Source organism: Peromyscus californicus, unplaced genomic scaffold, assembly GCF_007827085.1.
Source record: "Peromyscus californicus insignis strain IS unplaced genomic scaffold, ASM782708v3 Scaffold_15__1_contigs__length_86483966, whole genome shotgun sequence".
In the NCBI taxonomy this organism is placed as follows: domain Eukaryota; kingdom Metazoa; phylum Chordata; class Mammalia; order Rodentia; family Cricetidae; genus Peromyscus; species Peromyscus californicus.
Window position 1 is genome coordinate 74,963,686 of NW_026294447.1, and position 21,546 is coordinate 74,985,231.

At 51.7% G+C, this 21,546-nt stretch overlaps 1 protein-coding gene and 1 long non-coding RNA gene across 2 annotated transcripts in view; one reads left to right on the plus strand and one right to left on the minus strand.

Moving 5' to 3' along the window:
• Galnt16 (polypeptide N-acetylgalactosaminyltransferase 16) overlaps positions 1 to 7,488 on the minus strand; it is an 89,867-nt gene extending 82,379 nt beyond the window's left edge. The window contains exons 1-2 of the mRNA XM_052739444.1: positions 7,070 to 7,488; positions 6,375 to 6,664 (exon numbers count right to left, since the gene is read on the minus strand). Coding sequence (XP_052595404.1) covers positions 6,375 to 6,664; positions 7,070 to 7,376 — 597 coding nt within the window. The 5' untranslated portion in view covers positions 7,377 to 7,488. The remainder of the gene's footprint in view (positions 1 to 6,374; positions 6,665 to 7,069) is intronic.
• Positions 7,489 to 7,751: 263 nt separating this feature from the next.
• On the plus strand, positions 7,752 to 13,960 carry LOC128111158 (uncharacterized). Its single transcript, XR_008218506.1, has 2 exons — positions 7,752 to 7,861; positions 10,547 to 13,960. It is a non-coding gene; the product is annotated as an uncharacterized LOC128111158 (long non-coding RNA).
• Positions 13,961 to 21,546: the final 7,586 nt, after the last annotated feature.

Here is a 21,546-nt window from a genome sequence, read left to right on the forward strand (position 1 = left end):
TCCCCGGGACATCCATTCACATCCTCTCTACACCTGCACCCCATGCACCACCTTCTCAAACACCAGCCTCAGTTTCTCCTGGGCCAGCTCCTCTATAGGGCCATCAAGGAGCCAGGGAGAGCCCAGGATGGCTGGTCTCACAACTCTGAGCACATGAGCGGTGACAGAGTTGCTTTTGACTTTCAGGGAGTCACGCTGCAGCTCTAGAGCAAGAGGAGGCTTTCCCTGGAACTGACTGACTTCCACGGCAGCCACATGTTGCCCAAAGAAGCCTTATGTATAGCATAAAAAAAAAAAAAATACCCAAGGTTCTTCTGTTTGTCCCCTTACCCAAAGTACCCCCAATCTCCTGATCATTCCTGGTTCAAGATGCTCAACAAAGTCCTTTGGGTGGCCCTGAATCTCTGGCCAGACGACCCATGGGTGTGGCTGAAACCTGGAAGGTAAGGGCACAGGTCATCCTGAGCCTGTGTCCTGCAGCCTCTTCCCTAAACCAGCAGTTGCGGGGGTGAGGGTGTGGTGTGGTGTGGTGTGGTGTTGCCAGTCCGCATTGCCCTGGAAAGTAAAGGCCAAGACCCTGGTAGAAAGAACCGGCAATATGTCAGGAAGCAGGTGTGGGGGTGCCTGAAACTGCCAGGCAAAGACACCAAAGGAGGCGCTAGTTAGTTGTCTGGAGCTGGACATTTGCTGAAGTCCCACCCCCTGGCTATTCAGCCGAGCTGGGGACCCTGCAGGCCTCCCCCTCCCTCCCTGCTGGGCTGCTCTGAAGTCACCCAGGGGGGAGGAGCGCACAGCAGCTGGAGGTTCCTTGATTCACCCCCCTCCTCCCAGCCCCAGCCTGCCAGGCCAGCCCCGCTTCTCAGGGCGCCAGGTCTCCTGCTGTGCAATAATTGGACCCTATTTCATGACAGTGAGTCTTTTTTTCTCCCCTACCTGCTGCTATTGGAAGCATTTATCTGCTGACTTGGGCCTGTGGAGAGACACCCTGGTGGGCCTTGAACTATGCAGGCTGGTTCGGGCCGGAAAGCCTTACCTTCTGCTGCAAAGAAATCTCTCTCCCTGCAGCTGTACCCACTGGCCCGGTCTAGTCCCTGGACCCCAGTCTCCAAAGGAAGGTGGTTCTAGACCCACCTCCGGGTGGTAAGCAGACAAACAACTCAGCAGCAGAACTGGACCTCACAGTGGCCACTGGGCATCCATTCACAACCGCGTGCTTGTGGGCATGTGCACACACACACACACACACACACACACACACACACACACACACCATCCCACATGCCCACCTTTTCAATAGCCTCTGTTTGCATCCTGGGTCTGTCTTTCTGCCAGTCTATCAAAGAGCCCAAACCCAGTGAAGCTCAAATCTCTTATATATAGTAGGAAAGAACACTGTGCCTGCAATCCCAGCCCTTGGGGAGACTGAGACAGGAGGATTTCTGTGAATTCCAGGCCAGCCAAGGCTACAAAATAAGAACCTGTCTCAAAAATAAAATAAAATGGCCAAGTGTCTGCATAACCTTCTGAATACTTTATATTATACCCGGTTTCTCTTTTAGGATTTTATTTTTAATTATGTGTATCTGTGTGTGTCTGAGTGTGGGTTTGTGCAATTTGAGTGTCGTGCCCATGGAGGCCAGAAGAGGTCTATGGATCTGGAGTGGGAGTTACAAGCAATCAAACCTGGTTCCTCTGGAAGAGCAGTACATGCTCCTAACTGCTGGGCCATGTTCCAGGTCTGGATTCTTACACGGTGATTACAATGTAAATGTGGGTAGTCCTTCTAGAGTATCATTTATAAAATGACAAGGGGCAAAGCCTGTACATGCTCAGGACAGATACAATCCCTCCTCCCCCGCCCCAGCCCCCCAGTATTTTGACTTGTGGTGGTGAATGCATGGATGTAGATCTGAAGAGATGGGAGGTGGGGGAAGTCAACCAGGATCTTGCGAGGGAAAAGCCAGCTCAGCTGATCTAGAGTCTTAAACATCTCTAGCGCACTCATGTCATAGATAAGCCTGAGTTTACTCCTGTGTTAACTGCACATAATGTTGGCACCTCACTCACGAGGCTGTTGAGGGTGGGAATTCGGAGCTAAAGCTTGGGAAGTACTTGTTCAGTGTCAAAAGTATCAAATGCATGTAGCTATCAATGTAACACAGAGCAGGCAGTTATCACACAGGCTGGACTAAGTGGCCTGAATCAGTTGTCAGAACAGGCGGAGCACAGGATGAGGCTGTCCGGTGCAAGCCTGGTGTCTAAGTGAATCGAATTTGGTGCCCTGGGGGGTCAGGAACTGACCTCACATGAAAGCTTGTTGTCCCTGCTCATTTCTGGAAGGCTTGGGTCTCGGTCTGTCCATCCTCCCGTGAGGAAGGTGCTCTGGGTTCCCTGAAGAAGCAGGTGGGGCATAAATCTCCAATCTTCTAACTATAATGAACTGCTTGGCTACAGGCTCCCCTCTGACCTCCGGGTGGTTTCTTCCATTGCAGCATGACAGTTCCCTGGGTAGCTGAGGCAGTCTTGCCACTCAATGCCCCCTCCAGGTCCACCTTAAATGGTATTTTTTTTCTACCTCAGAGCTTCCTCGGCTTGATGAACTGACAAATAGAACCACCACAGAAGGAAGCCAACTCCCTCGGGCCTCCCAGCACCTAGTGGGGAATCACCGGCTGGTGGGGGCTGCTGTTACTACAGAAATAATGGGGTTGCTGGGGGAATGAGCAGCATCCTAAGATGCATCCTGTGCCCTTGGGCCTCTGGCATCCCCGTGAGAGCTTTCTCCAGCCTTGGCTGCCTCTGAGCTATCCCCACAGTCCACAGCCCAGGAATAGAACCCATGGACACTTTACATCTGAACATGCTAGGAAAGGGAATTGTGGGTATTAGCGCCTTCCTCTCCCTAACCTCTTTCTCACATATGGCACCTAGACAAATGAAATACAAAATCATTTTCTATCATTTAGGCAAATCATATTCCCACAGCTCCAAAATGCACACACATCATAAATAAAATACAAATCCATTCAACTCTTATTGGGTCTTAGTTCTCAGCAAACAGCACCAGAAAAGCCGCCATCGGTATCCCCTTCTGCTAGGGAATGGAGTTCCCTGAAAGATCTAAAGGCAGCCTCTGCCAGTGTAGATCAGCGCAGATTCAAGGGGATGTTTCCAAATATGCCGCCGCCTTGCCCAGCCCAGCCCAGCCCAGCCCAGCCCAGCAGTGACCAGCCTTGTCATGCAGTAAAGCTACCAGAGGGATGGAGTCACCTTCTCCCTTGAATCTCAGCTTCCACAACCAAATCTTCACATCTGTGACACACAGGCTGAGTGCAAGACAGAATATCGAGACTCAGGACCTCTCTGAGAAACTCGACCATAAGGTTGCCATGCCAACATCCCACAAGGCCAAACAAGCTCTCCAAGGTCCAGAAGCAACTTGGCTGGCTTTGAACCGGCCGGATGACAGGGCGAAGGCAGAGCTGCCTCCAGGCCCAGACTCTCACACAGACCCTCCCTGTCCTGTTTCAGCTCTCTGGCTCCCGGGGGAGTGGTGATGATGTCTGTCTGAATTTGCTCAGCCTCTGACAACAGGGCTGGCCACCTCATTCTCGAAGAATCTGAAATTATGGCCCAACTCGACAAAGAGATGTTTGGAAAGGGCCGACAGCGAGTCGCTATCAAAACTTCTAGAGAGCAATCAAATCTTCAGCGGCACCTGCCCCCTTTTAAGTTGAACAAAGGGCCCACCTCCCGAAGATGCTCAAGCATGTGTTGCCTTGCCTTTCTACCTCGGTCAGGTCTGAAGCTGGAGCCGTTCACTGCTCCTGGCGAGCAAAAATCCTGTTGCACTCCTTTATCAAAGAGGTACTTATTAAGTCTCGCTGTGTGTATCAATGTGGGAATGCAAAAGGCATCCAGCATGGTCCCTGCGTGCGCAGCTTGTATTCGGCTGAGAAGCACATGGAAGTGAAGTACTCAACATAGGAATACAATGCAAGACGACCTCGGAGCAGCCTGCAGAAGAGACATCCCAGGCTAAAACCTGAGAATAGAGAGGGCTCTGGCTGTGTTCCCAAGCAGCAAGAGAAGGCTCTGCCACTCAGCTCCCCGGGAGTTCCACTCTTGACTTTTTGTCCTGTACCTTCACTCATCCCGCTCCCAGGTAGCCCCCTAATTCCCCTGCACACTTTACCCTGAGCTCCCAGTCTCTGGCCCCTTACCAGCAACAAGTCTGGAGGAATGAGGAGCAGGGAAGTGTTCCCTAGTGCCCCGCCCCCCATAACTTCTAAATCTCATCCCTCAACATGTGTGCTGGATCCCAATGGTGTCCCCCAACATACGCACGTCCCATTCTGGGACTCTCAGCTGAGAGGCACAGGAGACGGGGGGTGTCCCAGACAAAGTCGGGGTTCAGGCTTCTGCCTCAGGGGCTACAGAAGGTTCTGTGTGGTCTCCGCTCTCTTCTCCCGCCTCCCAACCCTTAGCCTCCTCCTCTTCTAGATGACAGCCACCTCCTGACAGGTCATCAGAGAAAGGGGTGGGGAATCTGACCAGCCTGCCTCACCCCTATCTTGCTGGCCTTAGGCTGAGACCAGGGCTGAAGTCACCCAGGACTAAGAATAGGCCGCCGAGACTCAGAGTGTGGGAACTCACTGGAGTCTCAAGGCAGCAATGTTTTTGTTGTTCCTGTTCCAAGCAGCCAGTCCACACGGATCTCAGGGCCCTAGTACAGGTTTTGTTGTTTTTTTGTTTTCCCATTCTGTCCAAACAGTGGCAGGTGCTTTGGAAGCCATGTCCTAGGTACCGGACAAGGGGATCTCCTAAGTATTGTTTGCAGAAATGCACCACAACTTGGAATCCAGGTTAACACACAAACCTTAGGACCTAAGGTCTCTTCCCACTAGACCCAGAAAGTCACCCCATCTGTAAGTTTTTGCTTCCTTTTTGTTGTTGTTGTTGTTTTGTTTTTGTTTGGCTTTCCAAGGCAGGGTTTCTCTGTGCAGCCCTGGCTGTCCTGAAACTCACACTTGTAGACCAGGCTGGCCTCAAACTCACAGATTCGCTTGCCTCTGTCTCCCAAGTGCTGGGATTAAAGGCTCAGTCCACCACCACCTGGCTTACTTTTTCGGTCTGGTGATGTGAGGGCATCTGTGGCAGGATGGGACTATGGAAGGGTATCTACAGAACCATCCTCATATTCTTGGATTTCACTTAAAATACCTTGTATTCTACTGGGTACAGGTATCAGTACTCCTGACCTTGCGCCTCCCGGAGGAGCTCCTGTCTCCTCTTCCCCCAGGTTCAGATCTTCCCGGGTCAGAATCGCACCCTCCCCTACTCTCCTGCTCCCTCACAGTTCTTTGCTCTTCCTTCTGGTCCTGGTCGCACCAAGCTGCCCCGGCCCAGCAGTGTGTCCCAAGAGGTCACCTGCCCCCATAGGAAGAACACTCCCTTCCCAGCGGTCTCGCGACGAGTCCCCAGTCTCTTTCCTCAACAGGTGCTGGGCCTGGTCACACAAAGCCATCACCAGTCGACCAGGTGGAAGCGAAGACAGGAACGCCCCCTGCAGGCTCCTCAAGCCCCCATGGGGGTCTACGGTGCAGCTAAGTCCTCCCCCCACTCCCCTCCCCTGCTCTGCCGGGGCTCCTGGAGTGCTACACCGCTTTTGTTTCCCGGCTCGCTCAGACGTCAGGAGGGTGATCTCATGAGAGGGAACTGCCCAGCCCAGGCGCAGACACTGTCCGCTTCTTCTGCAGACCCTAGTGTCGGGGGGAGCACCTACGGGACAAGCCTTCTCCCGGTCCCCGGGAAGCCAGAAAACACCTCTGGGGAAGAGTGGAGTCAATGCCGAAGAAACGGATCCAAGTTGATCTGGGATGAGGAGGCGCTAAGCCAAGGGCAGCGCTCAGCGACCCTTCCCTACCCACGCCGCCACCCGGCGTCCTTTACCCCAGAGGCTGGAGACCGGGTGCGCACCGCCACCTACGGCTCCCACCACCGGCTCGCTGCACTCCAGGGCCCGCCGCCTTCTGGGGATGGCAATGCGCCCGCAGCCCCTCGGTCCCCAGCCCCGGCGGCGCGGGGCCGCGAGAGCCGCCACGTTCCCAATCGCGCGCGCACGCCGGGCCCACCAAACTTGCAGCACTTTCTCCCTGCCCCCACACGCTGTCACCCTCCCTGCATCCCAGCACCCTGGCCCCTCCGGGCCGGCACAGGTTGCCATAACAACGGGCAGGAATTCTTGAACATATACAAAGCCTGAACGGTTCTCGGGGCACGCAGCCCCCGGCCGGGCCCCGCGTCCTGGGCTAACAGCGCGGGGGCAGAACGCGAGCCGCCCGCCGCTCACCGGGTACGCAGAGCGTACTCACAATGAGCGGGATGGTGCGGTCCTCCCGGAGCTGCTCCGGTCTCCCGCCGGCCCTCTGCGCGCCGCGGCCGCCCGAGGATGCTGCATGGGCTCGGTTGTCCTGCCATAAGTAGTAGAAAGTGCCCAGGATCCAGGCTACGGTCAGGATGGCGATGGCATTGGCTCGGATCTTCCTCATGGTGGGCGGACGGGCGCCCCGCGTGGGGCCCGGGGCCGGCGTGCTCTCAGAGCCGGGGCGGGGGCGCTCACTGCCCCAACTGTTTGTTATCGCTCGCGCCGGGCTGCTCAGTCCTGCAGAGCAGAAAAAGGAGAGAGGTGGTGGTGGTGATGGTGGGGGTGATAGGAAGAGACAGGAGCGCGGAGCGATCCTCACGGTCCTAATGCCCTTCAGCCCCGAGCGCGCGCGGCCCCGGGCGCCCATTCATTCGCGCGCCTAGCGGGCTCGGCGCTCCAGACGCCGCGGGCGGCCCGGGCCACTGCGCACCGGCTGAAGAGCGCGCCCGCTGGGAAGTAGCTCCGGCCTTCCTCCCGCACCCGGGGCCTCGGCTAGACAGACACCCGGGCGGAATGGCGACGGGCCAGAGTCGGTCTCGGATCTCAACGCTCAGCTACCCTCACTACGGCCCGCTGCCCCCGCGCGGCCCTGGTCTGTCTCTCCACCTCCACCCACCCCACCGCTGAACGGCCCTGAGTCACCGGCGAAGATGCGCGACCCCTGGCCTTGGCCCGCGTCGCGTAGCTGCAGTTCCGGGCGGCGCTGTGAACTGCGCTCTGGCGTGGGGTTCAAGGTGTGTTCAACGAGTCCTTCGAAGGGGGCAAGGCTGGCGGGGAGGGCAGAGTCCTCACTCTGCACCGGAATCCTCGGCAACCCAAGATTCCCAGCCGCCTCGGTGGCCCGAGGCGGAGGGTGGTGGAAGCTGATGCGCTCGACACTCGCCGAGAGCGAGGTGAAGCTGCGCTGCCACACAGCCAATGCAAGTGCAAGGATGCAATCACTGGACATCTTTCACTAGCCTGAGGCTCCTAGCTTTCTCGTAGCTCCCTTCCACCCCGGCTTTAGTGTTCCCTGAAGAATCCTGAGGCATCATCACCATACCGTTAGAGTGAAGGGAGGCCACAGAGGCCAGGCCAAAGGGCTAGATTCATGGGCAGAGCCCAGTCTAAAAGCCTTCTGACACTTTTCCGACGAAGTGCAAAATAAAGTGAGAGACAGGACAGACATCATTGAGATTCTGATTCTGCGGAGGCCCTGGAGTGGGTGAGAGGTGAGAAGCAGGTGTGAATAATTCAGGCTCCAGGCAGAAGACAGGGCTGGCTAGGGCCTGTCAGGCATAGGAAGACACTCAATGAATAGCTGTGAGCTACCCAAGTAGGCACTGCAGAAGAAGAAGCAATTTATTGCAAAGCGGTCTTTAGTAAGGAACTATAGAAATGATTCCCGGAAGTATAGACTTGCGAATTGGTCTTTAGGAAGGCTTCTCAGAGAAGGTGGGTATATCTGGGGGGTGGAAGGGAACTCCTAAGGCAGAGAGGAGTGAGTAGAGGGCAAGAACAGCCAAGGCCCTGAGGATAGTACTTCATGTGGAAAGGGAGAGCGTCCTGGATACTGGCAAAGACTTGGTGTGGGTTAAGACTGGCCAGACTGGGCAGGTCTGGATTGGGGGGGGGGGGTCTTGAATGCCAGAATGGGCAGGGTGGTACTTTTTGGATGATGTTGGATATGTTGGTTCTTCGGAAAACCCAAGACGGACAGGCTTGCAAATGAAGTCATCTGGGGGATGAGGCAAATAGTGAGATCACAGCATGTCCTGCCTCCCACATCAGCGTCAGCACCACGGGTAGACACAAGCGAAATGAGATGGTGTTTCTCTGTATTTCCAGCACTTGGCACTGAACCCTAACAGAAGTTTGCTATATGTCGACTGAAGTGAAGGAAATCCCAGAGTTTTCTTTAGGAAAACCCAGGATCATTATAGCAATAGTGATACTTGGCCTTAGAGAAATGTCCAAACACAGGGCCAGGCACGGAACCCGCCTGTGACCCAGGTAGAATGTAGAAGAATCAAGAGTTTGATTTTAGCCTTAGCTGCATAGTGAGTTTGACGCTGTGGGACCTTGTCTTGAAGGGAGGTCTCAAAATGGCCCAGTCGTCGGCAATGTGACCCTCAGTAAAGACCATGTAACAGAGGAGCCACAAGAAAGAGCAGGGGGTCCGAGGCAGGGGCAGTGTGGTAGTAACCAACAAGAGAGGCAATGGGTCAGCCTTGTTCTCCTGGGATTCCTGCAGGGAGTGTTTAGTCATACCGTGTGGGGGCCAGGGTGCACCAGAATCTCTAGTTGCTTTTAATTTTGAGAGTTTGGGGAAAGAGGGGCAGCTCATGGTGGAAGGCTCCCAACTCACCCCTATGTGTAGGAGTTGGAGCTGGGCCAGGTCAGACTGGCACCAGGTTAGTGAGGTTCTGATGGCACCAGAGGGACACTTTATGAGGAGGAGTTGCCAGCGGTGGTGGCGCACGCCTTTTAGTCCCAACGCTCAGAAGGCAGAGGCAGGTGGATTTCTGTGAGTTCAAGGCCAGCCTGATCTACAGAGTGAGTTTCAGGAGAGTCAAGGCTACATAGACAAACCCTGTCTCAAAAACAAAACGGAGCAAAACACTAGGAAGAGGAGCTGGAATCGGGCGGAGTTTCTGTCGGTCTTCCCACTTACTCCTCAGGACCTCAGAACTCAGGGGCCAAAACTGTCACCTCTTCCATCCCTAGGAGAAGCCTCTCCACCACCGGCTCCACCACACAGGAGCACTGCAGTGTGGTCTCGCTAGCACAACCTCAGGTGGGCACTTCCCTGAGCACGGAAGTGATGATCCCACTTGACAGAAAGTTGACATAAAGGTTGACTCATATTCCCTTCAGCCACGGGCACTCTGGACAGGCAGGGGACTAGGAGCTGCCACCTCAGATACAGCTTCTCATCTTCCAGGTTCAAATCCCGAATGGCCCAGAACAGAGCCTAGCTTAGCTCTCCTTGGGATCTCCTTGCTGATGTTAGGAGTAGGTCCTAGCAGAAGCATAGAGTTAAAGTCACCCTGGGAGACCTGCCCACTCCTCACAGTCCTGGAATTCTGAAAACACCAAGAGTACTCATGATGCCCAGAGGTGATCTCAGGCTTCCGGGTGGAAGTCCTCCATATATGCTCTGCAGAGCTCCCACACTCTGAGCTAATCACCACACTAGCAGATGAGGACACTCAGCCCTCAGGAGGCCTGCAGGTGCCCCAGTGGAGAGCTGTTTGTGCAGGGACCTCACTTCCACCCCCAGCCTGTTTCCTCCTGGGTAAAGGGAGGGACATGGAGAGATGGGATCCTGTGTCACTTCTGCAGATCCGTTTCCAGCTTCTAGTACCTTAGGCATCTTCCACCATTTGGCATTCCTCTCAGACACAGTTCACCTCTTCTACAGATGCCAAAGCCACAACTCAGAGTGAGCTGAGCAAAATGTCACCAGCTCCCGGTTCACAGAGGCCCCAGAGCTCTCCTCCCCTCCCAGTGCAGCTGGGTGGGAACTGAGAAGAGTGGGCAACAGAGGGGGGTCCAGATCAGCATAAGCCCTTGGCACGGGAGCAGGCCAGGTAAATTCAGTGTTGATTGTTACCTATTAGGAGGTGGCTTGAAGGGTCAGTTGTCAGCCTGTTTTCTCAGCTGTAGAGTGAGGGTGCTGACTGCCGCATTGTTGGGAAAGATGGAATGAAATAGCACATGAAAATGGAGAGGGTCACCCCAGGGCTCTACAGGTCCATCCCCCATGGGCATGCTGTGGCCGCCTCGGGGTTGTGGGGTCTGGAAGGGCACTCCCTGCAGCCTTCCCAAAGCATATACAAAAGGGGCTTACCACTACTGCCAAGAACAGACCCCAGGGCAGCTTCTCCAGCCACACCTAACATTACCACGAGGGCGGAGTGCCCTGCCCCCAGCTGAATAGATGCTTCTTTAGAGCTTCTGCTAAGCTGACTGGAGACAGTGGGTGGGAGAGCAGGACCCTAGCTAGCCTCTCCGTGCCCATTACCTTTGAGACCCAGAAGCCTCCTCCCCACGGCCGCAGTATCAGAGGCCCAGAGGACAGGTGAGAGAACCTACTTTAAACCCTCCCTTCCCACGGTACCTGTCTGCTCTGAGCAGGAAGGAAGGCTGGAAGCACAAACAGACCATATGTGAGCACGCAACACACAGCGCTGACACGGAATCTTGGAATCCTACCCCTTGAAAAGGCTCTCTCGTCCCCCTTCAACAGTGAGGAGACCCATGCCTGCAAAGGTCAGCAGCCACCCACTGGAACATGGCCGGCTAGCCACGCTCAACACACCAATTGTCGCTAAGGGAAAGGTGAATGCTGAACTTCTGGAGACCACTGCAGATGGGGGAACCCGGCTCTCCAAAAGGCTCTTCCGGTCCTATCAACCGTCTGCCTCCTGTTTGTCTTGAAGCAATGGCTTTTATTAGTTTCCACCATTGGAGTATAAACTTCATGAGAACAGGGTCCATCAGGCTTGTGCTTGCTCTCTCTCTCTCTCTCCCTCCACTGTGTGTATATGTGTGCATGTGTATTGCACATGCACGAGTGCACGTACATGCTTGCCTGCACACACTTCAGTGTGCCCCGGTGAACATGTGGAGATCAGAGGACAGTCTCCCACCTTGTTTGAAGCAAGGTCTCTAGGTTTCGCTACTGAGCTGCATACTTCAGGGTAGCTGGCTTTGAGCATCCTGGTCAACCCCCTGTCTCTGCTTCCCATCTCTCAGTACAAGTGCTGGGATTACATGTCCCACTTCTTGACATGGATTCCAGATTACTGAACTTGTTCAGCAAGTACTTTTACCAGCTGAGTCTTCCCCTTGGCCCCTCATAGATTCTTTTTGTTTATTTTTTTATTTTCCACATTTATTAATGTGGCAGGGGGTGGGCACAGCACATGCCATGGTGCACATGTGGAAATTGGTTGTAGGACTTGTAGGAGCTGGTTCTTTTCCCGTGTGAGGTCTGAGAACGGAACTCAGCTGGTCAGGTTTGGTGGCAAGTGTCTACTCACTGAGCCACCTTGCCTGGTAGATTCTTACATGTGTTCATCACTGCTTGCTCAGTGCTTATGGGAATGGCATACAAAACATGCTCTTCGGGGTTGGGGATTTAGCTCAGTGGTAGAGCGCTTGCCTAGCAAGCACAAGGCCCTGGGCTCGGTCCTCAGCTCAAAAAAACAAAAAACAAAAAACATGCTCTTCAAACATTTGTCGATGGAAAGAGAAAAATGGAGCCCAAACAGGCATGGACCGCTGATGCCTGGACCTCCCCAAGTCAAACATTTGAGAGATGAGTAAAGGACCAGAGTCCAGAGAAAGAGGGCCACTCGTTGTAGGGGCAGGGGCAGATAATGAGTCCCTAACTGCTTCTCTTGGAGCAGCTGGCTTTGTCCTCTAATCATGAGTTAGAGGTTAAACTCTGCTGTCTCAGAAGAAGGGGGTAAGAAAACTTTTAGGGTCCTGGAAATTGATACCAGGATAGTGGGGTATTGCTGTGACAGACCTGACCATTGCTTGGGGGAGGTTGTGTGAGAGCTTTGGAACTTTGGGCTAGAAAATCCATTGAGTGTTGAGAGCTCAGTGACCTGTCTGTAGGAGCCTGGAAGATAAGAATGTTGAGAGCAGTGCAGACGATGGAGGCCTGACTTGGGAAGTATCAGAGAGAAGCAAAGACTCTACTGGACCATTTGTGTGAAGCCTCTGAGGTGTCTGGTCAGCCGGGGCTGAAGAGTCAGCTTGACTGAGAAGAGACCACCATCACTGAGGTGAAGTCTTCCGGAAAGTGTTTCCTCAGGGTCAGCACACAGACTGTGCTCCAGAGGCTACAAGGTTGTACTTCCTGCTGGCAGCCAAGTTTGGTAGTGTAAGAATCGCCCAGGTAGTGCTGGGTTTTGAAGGCATCAAACGGTGGTGGAGAGCAGCTGAGGCTTGGCACTGGGAGAGCCCAGGAGAGGCCATTGGTGAAGGTGCAGCCTCGGGAGCAGTGGAAGCCCCAGGATTGAAGGGGGTCATGCAGAAAATCTGAGGCTTTGCACCATCAAGAGAGCCCCGCAGAGGCTACTGATGAAAGTGCAGCCCAGCTGCAGCAGAAGACTCCAGCATTTTGGAGATGCCAGTACCATGGATGACCACCAAGAACAGCAGCAGCAGTGGTGTGGAGACGGCCAGGCCTAGAAGATAAGCTGTGTGCGCTGCAGAGGGCAGAGCTGGAGATGTGACCCAAGCCCCTTGGAGGAGCCCAGAAGACCATGAGTGAATCCCAGATATTGGACATTGAATTATTTGCAGTTAGAGTGAGGTTTTTGCTTTGTTCAGATTGTGACTGTGCCCTAGTTCTTCCCTCTTGAAGTGAGAAAATATTTAGCTTTTTTTTTCTCTTATAGGAGCCCAGTGTTGAGAAACATTGAATTTTTAAAACAGATTTTGGATTTTAAAAGAGGCTCTGGATTTTTACAGAGACTAAATTTTTAAAGTGCTAGACTGTGGGACTTTTAAGTTTGTAATATGTTTTACACTTGCGATATTTATTAATCTGAGGTCTTGGGGATGAACCAAAAAAAAAAAAAGGTTATGTAAAATTAGCCAGCACAATTTTATGTCAACTTGACACAGTTTAGTCATCTGAAAGGAGGGAACCCAATTGAGAGAATGTCTCCATAAGATCCAACATAGGCAAGCCTGTAAGGTACTTCGTTACTTAGTGATTGATGGGGGAGGACCCAGCCCATTGGGGCTCTTGGACTGCTGGTCCTGGGTTCTGCCCTGCTTGAGTTCCTGTGCTGACTTCCTCTGATGATGAGCAGTGATAGGGAAATGTAAGCTGAATTAACCCTTTCCTCCTCACATTGCCATGGTGTTTCTTCACAGCAATAGTAACCCTGACTAAGCCAGGGCCTACTCAGTTAGGGAAGGAACGCCCTCCATTCTGGTAGGCAATCGACGGAACAATGAATTGATGGTGAACTGAGGCAGCTGTTGCAGGGGACTAACACGGCTGCAGAGGCTTTGCACTAATTAGGAAAGTGCCAAATGGTCTTTATTAACAGCAAAGAATGCATTTTTAAAGGAAATGCACTAGTAAAGCCAGTAGTCAGGAGAACTGGTCCTCGTGACAAAGTCCTTCTTTTTATGTGATTTTTTTTCCCCCAGAGTTGAGGACCCAGGGCCTTGTGCTTGCTAGGCAAGCGTTCTACCACTGAGCTAAATCCCCAACCCATGACAAAGTCCTTCTCAAGGCCCCCAACCTCCCTGACTCTACCTCCTTTGCCTCTCTCTTTTCCACAGCCTCTACAGGGCTGAGTGGCCAAGGTTCTCAGAGAGCACATGGCCCGCCGTGATGCCAGGCCAGGAGCTCTCCTCAGTATACTGTGGGTTTCTGGCACAGTGCTGAACAACATCGCAACATGTTCTAAATATCTGGGCTTGGTAAACAGAGGAGCGAACAAATGATCAGGGGCAGTCTGTGGCCATTCACATGCCACCACTTTCTGTCTCATTAAAATGCCAATAGCCTCCTGAGATTGTGCATCGGTGTCCATTTGCCTGCTGGGGTGGTGTTTCCAGACTCTTCCTTTCTTCCTTGAGTACTTACCACACCAGATCCTTCTGGGTGCTGGAGAATACAAACGTGAATAAAATTTGGCTCTAGCCGTTGAGGGGCCCTAGAATTAACAGCAGAAAAACCAAACACATAATCACAAGATAACAAGGATCTATAAAGGGGCAGAGGGGCACCGTTGCCATTCGGAAGTCACTGGGAGTTGAGCCTTGGGTGACAGACTCACCGTGTCTGGGAGCACAGGAATGGTGCACATGGCTGAAAGGACAGTAGTGGCAATGTGGCGGGCGTGGGACAATCTTCGGTGCCCTAACAAGAAATTGGTACTTATTCAGGAAAGCCAAACTTTTAAAACAGTGTGAAATGATCAGGTATGAAGTTTAGTGAGTAGGCCGAGGACTACTGATGGAGGATCACAGTAACAACACTGTCACCTTCCCAGCAATGTGACCTGGCTGGATTAGGGTAGTGACTGCCTAGAGCAGGGGAGAAAGGGTAGACTCAAAGGATTTGGTGATGGCTGTTGGGAGTAAGAGAAAGGATTTCAGAAGAACATAAATGTCCTGCCTAGTAGAGAAGTACTTTGGCTCAAGGGGACCGTGAACTGAAATGAGCCCCGGAGGGAAGGTCTGAGAGGGCTGCTCAATTGAACTTGAGCTCTGGGGGGAGGGGGGCTATCTAGACCTGAGGAAGAATGCATGAATCGGTAGGGTAGAGATGAAATGCACAGGAGGAAAACTCAGCACTGAGTGACTATCACGTACCCAGCACCCAGGCATGAGGAGAGGCCAAGCACATCACAAGTTAGGGCTTCTGGATCCCTGAGTGAGGATGAAGGACTGTCATTTTTCCCCTAAGTCTGCCAGATGTCCTGCTTCATGGCCCTGGATTCAGGTTCTTAGGAACGCTTATTTCTTTACCAAGGTTCTTATCACCTGGAACATGAGAACAGGCCACTAGCCCTAGGGCTTGCAAACTTGGGCTCAGGGTCAAAGAGATCATGCCTGAGACCCAAGAGAATGTAAGATAAAGAGGTCCACACTCTTGGCCCTGCATTCTTCTAGTCCAATGGCACTATAACCAATGCCTCCCTTTTCTGTGTGAAGCTGGGAAGTGGACTCTGGGGTTGGTATGTATTCTGGAGCTCTCAATGCAGCCAAGAAGATCACCAAGGTAATTTGAAGTATCATTTCTGTTCCCTTACTGGTCAAAATAACTGAACAGGAAGATAATGCTAATGCAGGAGGCGGGTAACACCAGACCCACACTGCCTGGAAATTCACCATTCAGAGAAATTGAGGGTTTTACAGCCAGTGTTTACAGTTGTACATGTCCCCTCTCACTGAAGCCACTTCCACGGCCATCAAAAGGCTCATCAATCTGGCTTGGACACTGAAATTGTTCTGTCTGGAGCTGATGCCATAGCAAAAAGACTTTCAAGAGGCATCTTGCCATTTTACCAGCATATAAATCTCGGGGTGTCTCCTCATGTGGTGGGTGGGTGGTGGTGAACGGCTGGGCCTTCTGTCAGGGCTCAGGGCACTCAGAGGTGGTACTGTCAGGTACTTCTCCTTGAGCCCTGTCCTGTCCCTTGGCATCTCTGCCTGTGTCCATTCACAGGCTGTCCTCTTAGTCCAGATTGACACTTCTCCTTCCTCCACAAGAAAATACCTGCCTCTGCTTCCCACTCCCATAGGTCGAGGGCTGTAGTCCTTAGGGGAGGTGGGGGTGCTGTGCCTCTGCTTGGCCCCAGATCTCAGCCGGGAGTCCAGCAGGAGACAGACAACAATCTCTTCAGATGGTGGCTGTTGTCCCAGTCCCTTCCAAGGGCCCGTGTATCCGGATATGTGTGTATGTAGGACTGTATGGGGTCTGTTTTTCAGTTAGAAGTGGACTTTACAGTTTCCCTTAAACTACTGATTTCTTTCCTGTAATTACTAATGTTTAGTGACACATAATTGTCCACTGGAGAAAAAAAATTTAAATCTGTGTCTAATTATTTGTTTTTCCATCTCTGACTCATATATTACGAAGGCCACTATCTTAAAATGGAGGGAGCTGTAGCAATTGGGAGGTGAAACACCTGCTGGCACCCAATCCGATGACCCTGGAGAACACACCTGGGCCTCTTGCATTTAAAATAGGACTTGGTTTGCAGGTGTTGGTGCACATTGGTATTCTCAACACTTGAGAGGCTGAGACAGGAGGACTGCTGTGACTCTAAAGCTAGCCCAAAAAAGGGGAAAGGGAGGCTGGAAAGATGGCTTAGCAGTTAGGAGACTGCTCTTGCAAAGGACCCAGGTTCAAATCCCAGCATCCATTGTGTGTACTCATACATAAAATACATTTTTAAAATCTTTAAAAGAAAAGGAGTGATACTTTGTTTCAAGTGCACTTGGAATGGCCTTTCTAGGACTAGCATTTTAAGATCTCATTTATTTAATATTAAATCATTTCCTGTCCTGGAAAGAATTATTAGCACTAACTGGAATGCAATTTTCTTTGTCCTTTGATTCCCCAACCTCTTCAATGTGCACACATGTCTGAATGATTTATGACATTCTACTTGATCAAGAATCTGGATGCTGGGGTGGGACGATGGCTCAGTGGTTAGAGTGCTTGCCATGTAATCAAGAGGAGCAGATTTCAGAGTTCCAACCCCACATAACTGCCAGATGGGGCATGGCAGCTCGCCCGTAATTCCAGCCCTGGAAGAAGGAGATGGAATAGCTGGGGCAAACTGGGTAGCAAAGTTAGTAGATGAGGTCTGGGTCTGAGCGATCCTGCCTCAAGGAACAATTGAGGAAGGTTCCCACTATCACCCTTGGACCTCCACATGCATGTGCACAGACATGCATGTGACCCTGCACATTTGTGTGCCTACACATATGCGAACATGCATATATACCACACACACATACTCATGAGAAAAAAGGCAAAAATAAGAAAAAAGAGCCTGAAATCTTTCACATTATACCAGACCTAGAAAGGAGACACTGGAAAAAATTCACTCAAGAAACCGGAATGTTCAGGATGGTTCTGAGGCGGGAACCTGGGAACAGGAATGGAAGCAAGTCTCTCACTGTACAGCGCTTTGTGCCTTTCTGTTTTGTTTTTTAACATTATCCCTCTACCTAAAACCACTTTGTAAGGTAAGAGTAAATCTCTTCTTTCCTTTCCTCCACCGTAGGCCTTCGCACAGCTCAGCTCCTGGCGAACAGGAGCCCAGCCCCATCACTGCTGGACCACCCCACTCTCCAGCTGGGGCGGCCTGGAGAAGTCCGATGGACACACACTGCTGCTGGCTACTCGGCTTCAGGCACTCCGCCGGGCTACTGAGCTGCACAGGGACTCCACTGAGGTGCTCTAGCAAGGGGCTGCTTCTCCACAGCTCCAACAAGCAGTGGACCAACCAGAGCCAGCAAGGGAGGGGTGCTTCCGGCCCACTATTCCCTCTCAAAGGCAGGGTGCCCTTTGTTGTTTTCTGATGATGCAACATGAAGACAGACATATAAAAGAAAAAGAGATAACAGAGCTAGGGACGAATAGGGAGGAAGAGTCAAGGGGCCTATTTTCCCTGGCCTCACCCCATACCGGTTGCCTCCACCTGACAGGGCCATTGCATCTCAGGCCAAGTCCTATGCCGGCTTTCTCTCCCCCTGTACCAGCTCCCCATCAGCTTTCCTAGTGTCCTTGAGCCCTCGCCCAGCCTCCTCCTCCTCCTTTCTCCTTTTCTGACTATAGTCTTGGATGGGCACTGGCCATCACTTTTCCGTCCCTTACCTTCCTCTGCCCTACTCCGGTTTAATGCCTCATATTGCACTGGCACATGGCCAAGAACCAGCTGCCATCACTGTGGTCCGTTTCCCGGTCTGGAGCCGTCACTGGCCCACAGCTGAGAATGCTCACGGTGGGTAATTCCACCTTAACTCTATCCCCACTGTCACTCACCCACTGTAAGTGAAAACTGTCAGCTTCCCTCCATGAATTTCTTACTAGGAATCTAGGGGACACCTTAAGTTACTTCTGTCTTGTAAGTGGCCTTCAGAACCTGGCCTAGCTTCTATACTCTATCTGCAGTATCCTGGTGATGGGGCACTGACAAAAGCCTTCACCCACTGGCCCCAGGGCCTCTTGCTGCAGTGGGTGGACTCTTCTGTCCCACCAACTGCATACGAGCCCCAGAGGGCCTAGGTTGCCCCCCAGGAGGCTATGGAAAGTGGGGGGGCAAGAGGACAAAAATCCGTGACCATCAGACAGGCGGCAGCAGATGGAGATGAGTATGTGGCAGAGCAGACACAGACCACGAGTGATGGAAAGATAGAGAACACAGGAAAAACAGCTCCGGGGAAAGACAGAGCACAAAAGCCAATAAAAGTGTAACAAACACGAAAGCCAGACAAGCCTGGGGAGAAACCATCCAGAGAGGCTGGCTCACATCAGTGGAGTCAGGTCAGAGAGGAGGGCCGAAGGCTTTGGAGTGGCGCTGGAGGCAAGAGCGTTGGCGCGACATAAATCTCTTGGGAAGGGTCACTCGCCTTCCAAGCTGTTGTGCTTATTGGCTGCAGCAAGCAGAATCTATTTAAAACAGACCAGGCACTTTGCCTCATTCCATCTCCCTGCCCAGAAAAGGCTGCAGCCAAAGGCTGAGGGAACCAGTCCAGCACACATCACAGGCTGAGTGGGAAGAGCCCACCCTATCTCCAATGACCCCTTCTTTCACACCACTGCACCCCCTAAGTCACCAGGTCACTCCACTGTTAGCATTTTGAACACGGCCTCAAGGCCTCAAAGACTTTCTTCAAGCTTGTCAGAAGGCAGACGCTGCTCAGATGTGAGGGACGTTATGTGAGGGTACGCTCAGAGGAGCAGCCCAGCAGCGGGGATGATCTGGAGGATGGAGGGATCCGGGCGGTTACACAGAGGAGAGATGTAAAAGGACAAGAATAAAAGGGCTCAGGAAGCCAAATGGGTCTGGAGTGGGAAGATGCCAGCCATGCCACTCCCTTCCCTGGACTGTGTGAGTCTTTGGAAGTGTCGACTTGGGAGAGTTGACCCCCTAGCCACCTGCCACAGAGGAAGTACAAAAGACAGTTAGGATGCAGAAGTGGCCATACAAAGCCATGCTTGCTCCTTTCCCTCCTGGGGGAGGTGGGAAAAGAGAGTACACGCACACACACACACACACACACACACACACACACACACACACACACCACTTCCCTGGCTCTCTGGCCATGAGTGGTGGGAATACTACTCCATAAGGCTATGTGAGATTTATGTGCTTAAACCTTATTGTTCAAATCAAAGTCTCCATGCCAGAGACATTGGCTTTTCAAAATAAATTGTAGGTCAACCCTATGTTCAAAGAGAAGGATGACTTGGGAAGGGGAGTAGTTATCCCAGCTTGTATTTGTAAATTTCACATCAGAATGTCTGGTTTTAAAGGCAGGGAGAGGGGTTCTGTCTACAGACTCACCTGTACCTTGTTTTTAGAGGCAGCTAAGCACTGCTTAGCAGAAATGCAAGTGGACGTGCTTCAGGAGATACTAAGGAATTCTGAATCTGTAGTGGGAAATTTCAAACATACAGAACAAAGAGGGGCTGAGGAGATGGGTCAGTGGTTAAGAGCATTGACTGTTCTTCCAGAACCTGGGTTCCATTCCCAACACCCACATGGTGGCTCACAACCCTTTGTAACTCCTAGTCCAAGGGACCCGAAGCTCTCTTCTATCCTCTGCAGGCAGGCAAAAGGCATACACAGGGCACACAAACACACACGCAGGCTAAACACCCATACACATTTAAAAGAAGAAAAGAAAATTCTAGGCACACACAGCACCTGTTTTTAAGTTAACTTACTGAAATCAAACTTCATGAGGTTTTGCTGTAATCCCTAAATGTGGAGAAACGCTGAGATTCTGAATACCCAATCTTTAGCACATTGCTTGAGTTTGCTCGGTTTAGTAAATACACAACCCTCCAGTCTTTAGAAGTATATAACATAAAGACAGCTGAAACTCCGCCCTCCCACCCCCTTTTAAAAACCAGACTAGGGCCTGAGCCCAGGGCCCCCCCGCATGCTAGGCAAGTCCTCCTTCCCTGAGTTATGCTGCCAGTCCTTAGTACTAGTTCAGATTCTTTTAAGAGAGGGTCTTGCTAGTCCTGGCTGGCTTGGAACTTGCTTTGTAGACTGGGGTGGCCTTGATGTGCATGGATCCTCCTGCCTTAGCCTTCCAAATGCTGGGGTTATAGACATAGGCTATGGCAGATTTAAATTCTAGCCCTTGACAGTTATATGGGCATACACACCTGACAAAATCCATCCAGCTGTATTCTTAAGATGTATGTTTCCGCTATGGGAGAACCACACTGCACTCCAATATGGTATTAACAGACCCCAGCTCCATCCATGTACAGATGAGCCGAAACATCACCAGTTTGAGGTGTGCTGGGTGGTTCGGGGAACGCTGCTGTTTTGAGAGAACAATGCTCTTTGCGCTTTTGCAAAACTCGCTCCTTGGAACTGGCCACCACAGCATGTGCTTTTGGTTAAACATTCCTCAGCTGAAACGCAACTCCATGCTGAAATGCCGAGAGGATGAGGCAAAATCTTGGCCAAGGTCACGCTCTGCACTTGTATAACGTTTTAAAAAGAAATACTAACCCCCAGTCATCGTCTGAGGTTGTTCCTTTTCTGAGCCAGCTTTGGTCCTGCTCATTTTATCCAAGAGCTTGGGGAAGCCATATGTTCTACAACTCAGGTTTACAGAACTCCAGGGCCAAATGCTGCTATCTTGATTTGAGAGACACAGAGCCAGACCAGGGCTTTCAGTGGCTCTATGGGATATAACAGGATATGTCAGCATTTTAGATGCAGTAAGAGACCCTCTATAGAAGAGGGCAGAAAAATGCACTCGATTCTTCTTTTTGGCCAGCTGGTCACTTTTTCCTGGAGCAACATAATGACTCCATTTTGGTAGAAACTCAAGGCTTGTATCTTTCTAGGAGCTTGTGAGAAGAGTTTCAAACTGTGCACATTGGTACAAATCTGTGTTACACAAAGAAAGCCAACATACTCTTTGGGACTGAAATGAGGCCCGGGGATGGATTAGGAAATGTACTTTCTGCCAGGTCAGAAGGAATGACACTCATAGAAGAATCTTTGCACAGCTAATAATGCAAACATTACCTTTATACATGTCTGTCTAGCTGATGCCCAAGTATGAGCAAAGGTGGGTAGGACAAAGTCACTGGAGAACCAGGGTTGTACAAAGCCCACAGCCAGGGACTCTTCCCAGGCTCCCTATGAGCTACTCACAACTAGGGCTCATGGATGGACAAGATGTTAACATTGTGGATGCCTCATGGGTTCTCAACACTCACTAAAAAAACAAACAACAACAAAACCAGAGACCATTTTTACTTATTGGTTTAATGTGTTCCTTTAAAAGTGCCCAATTCTAGCCAGGTAGAGTGGGGCATACCCTTAATCCCAACACTCGGGAGGCAGAAGCAGGCAGATCTCTGAGTCTAAGGCTAGCCT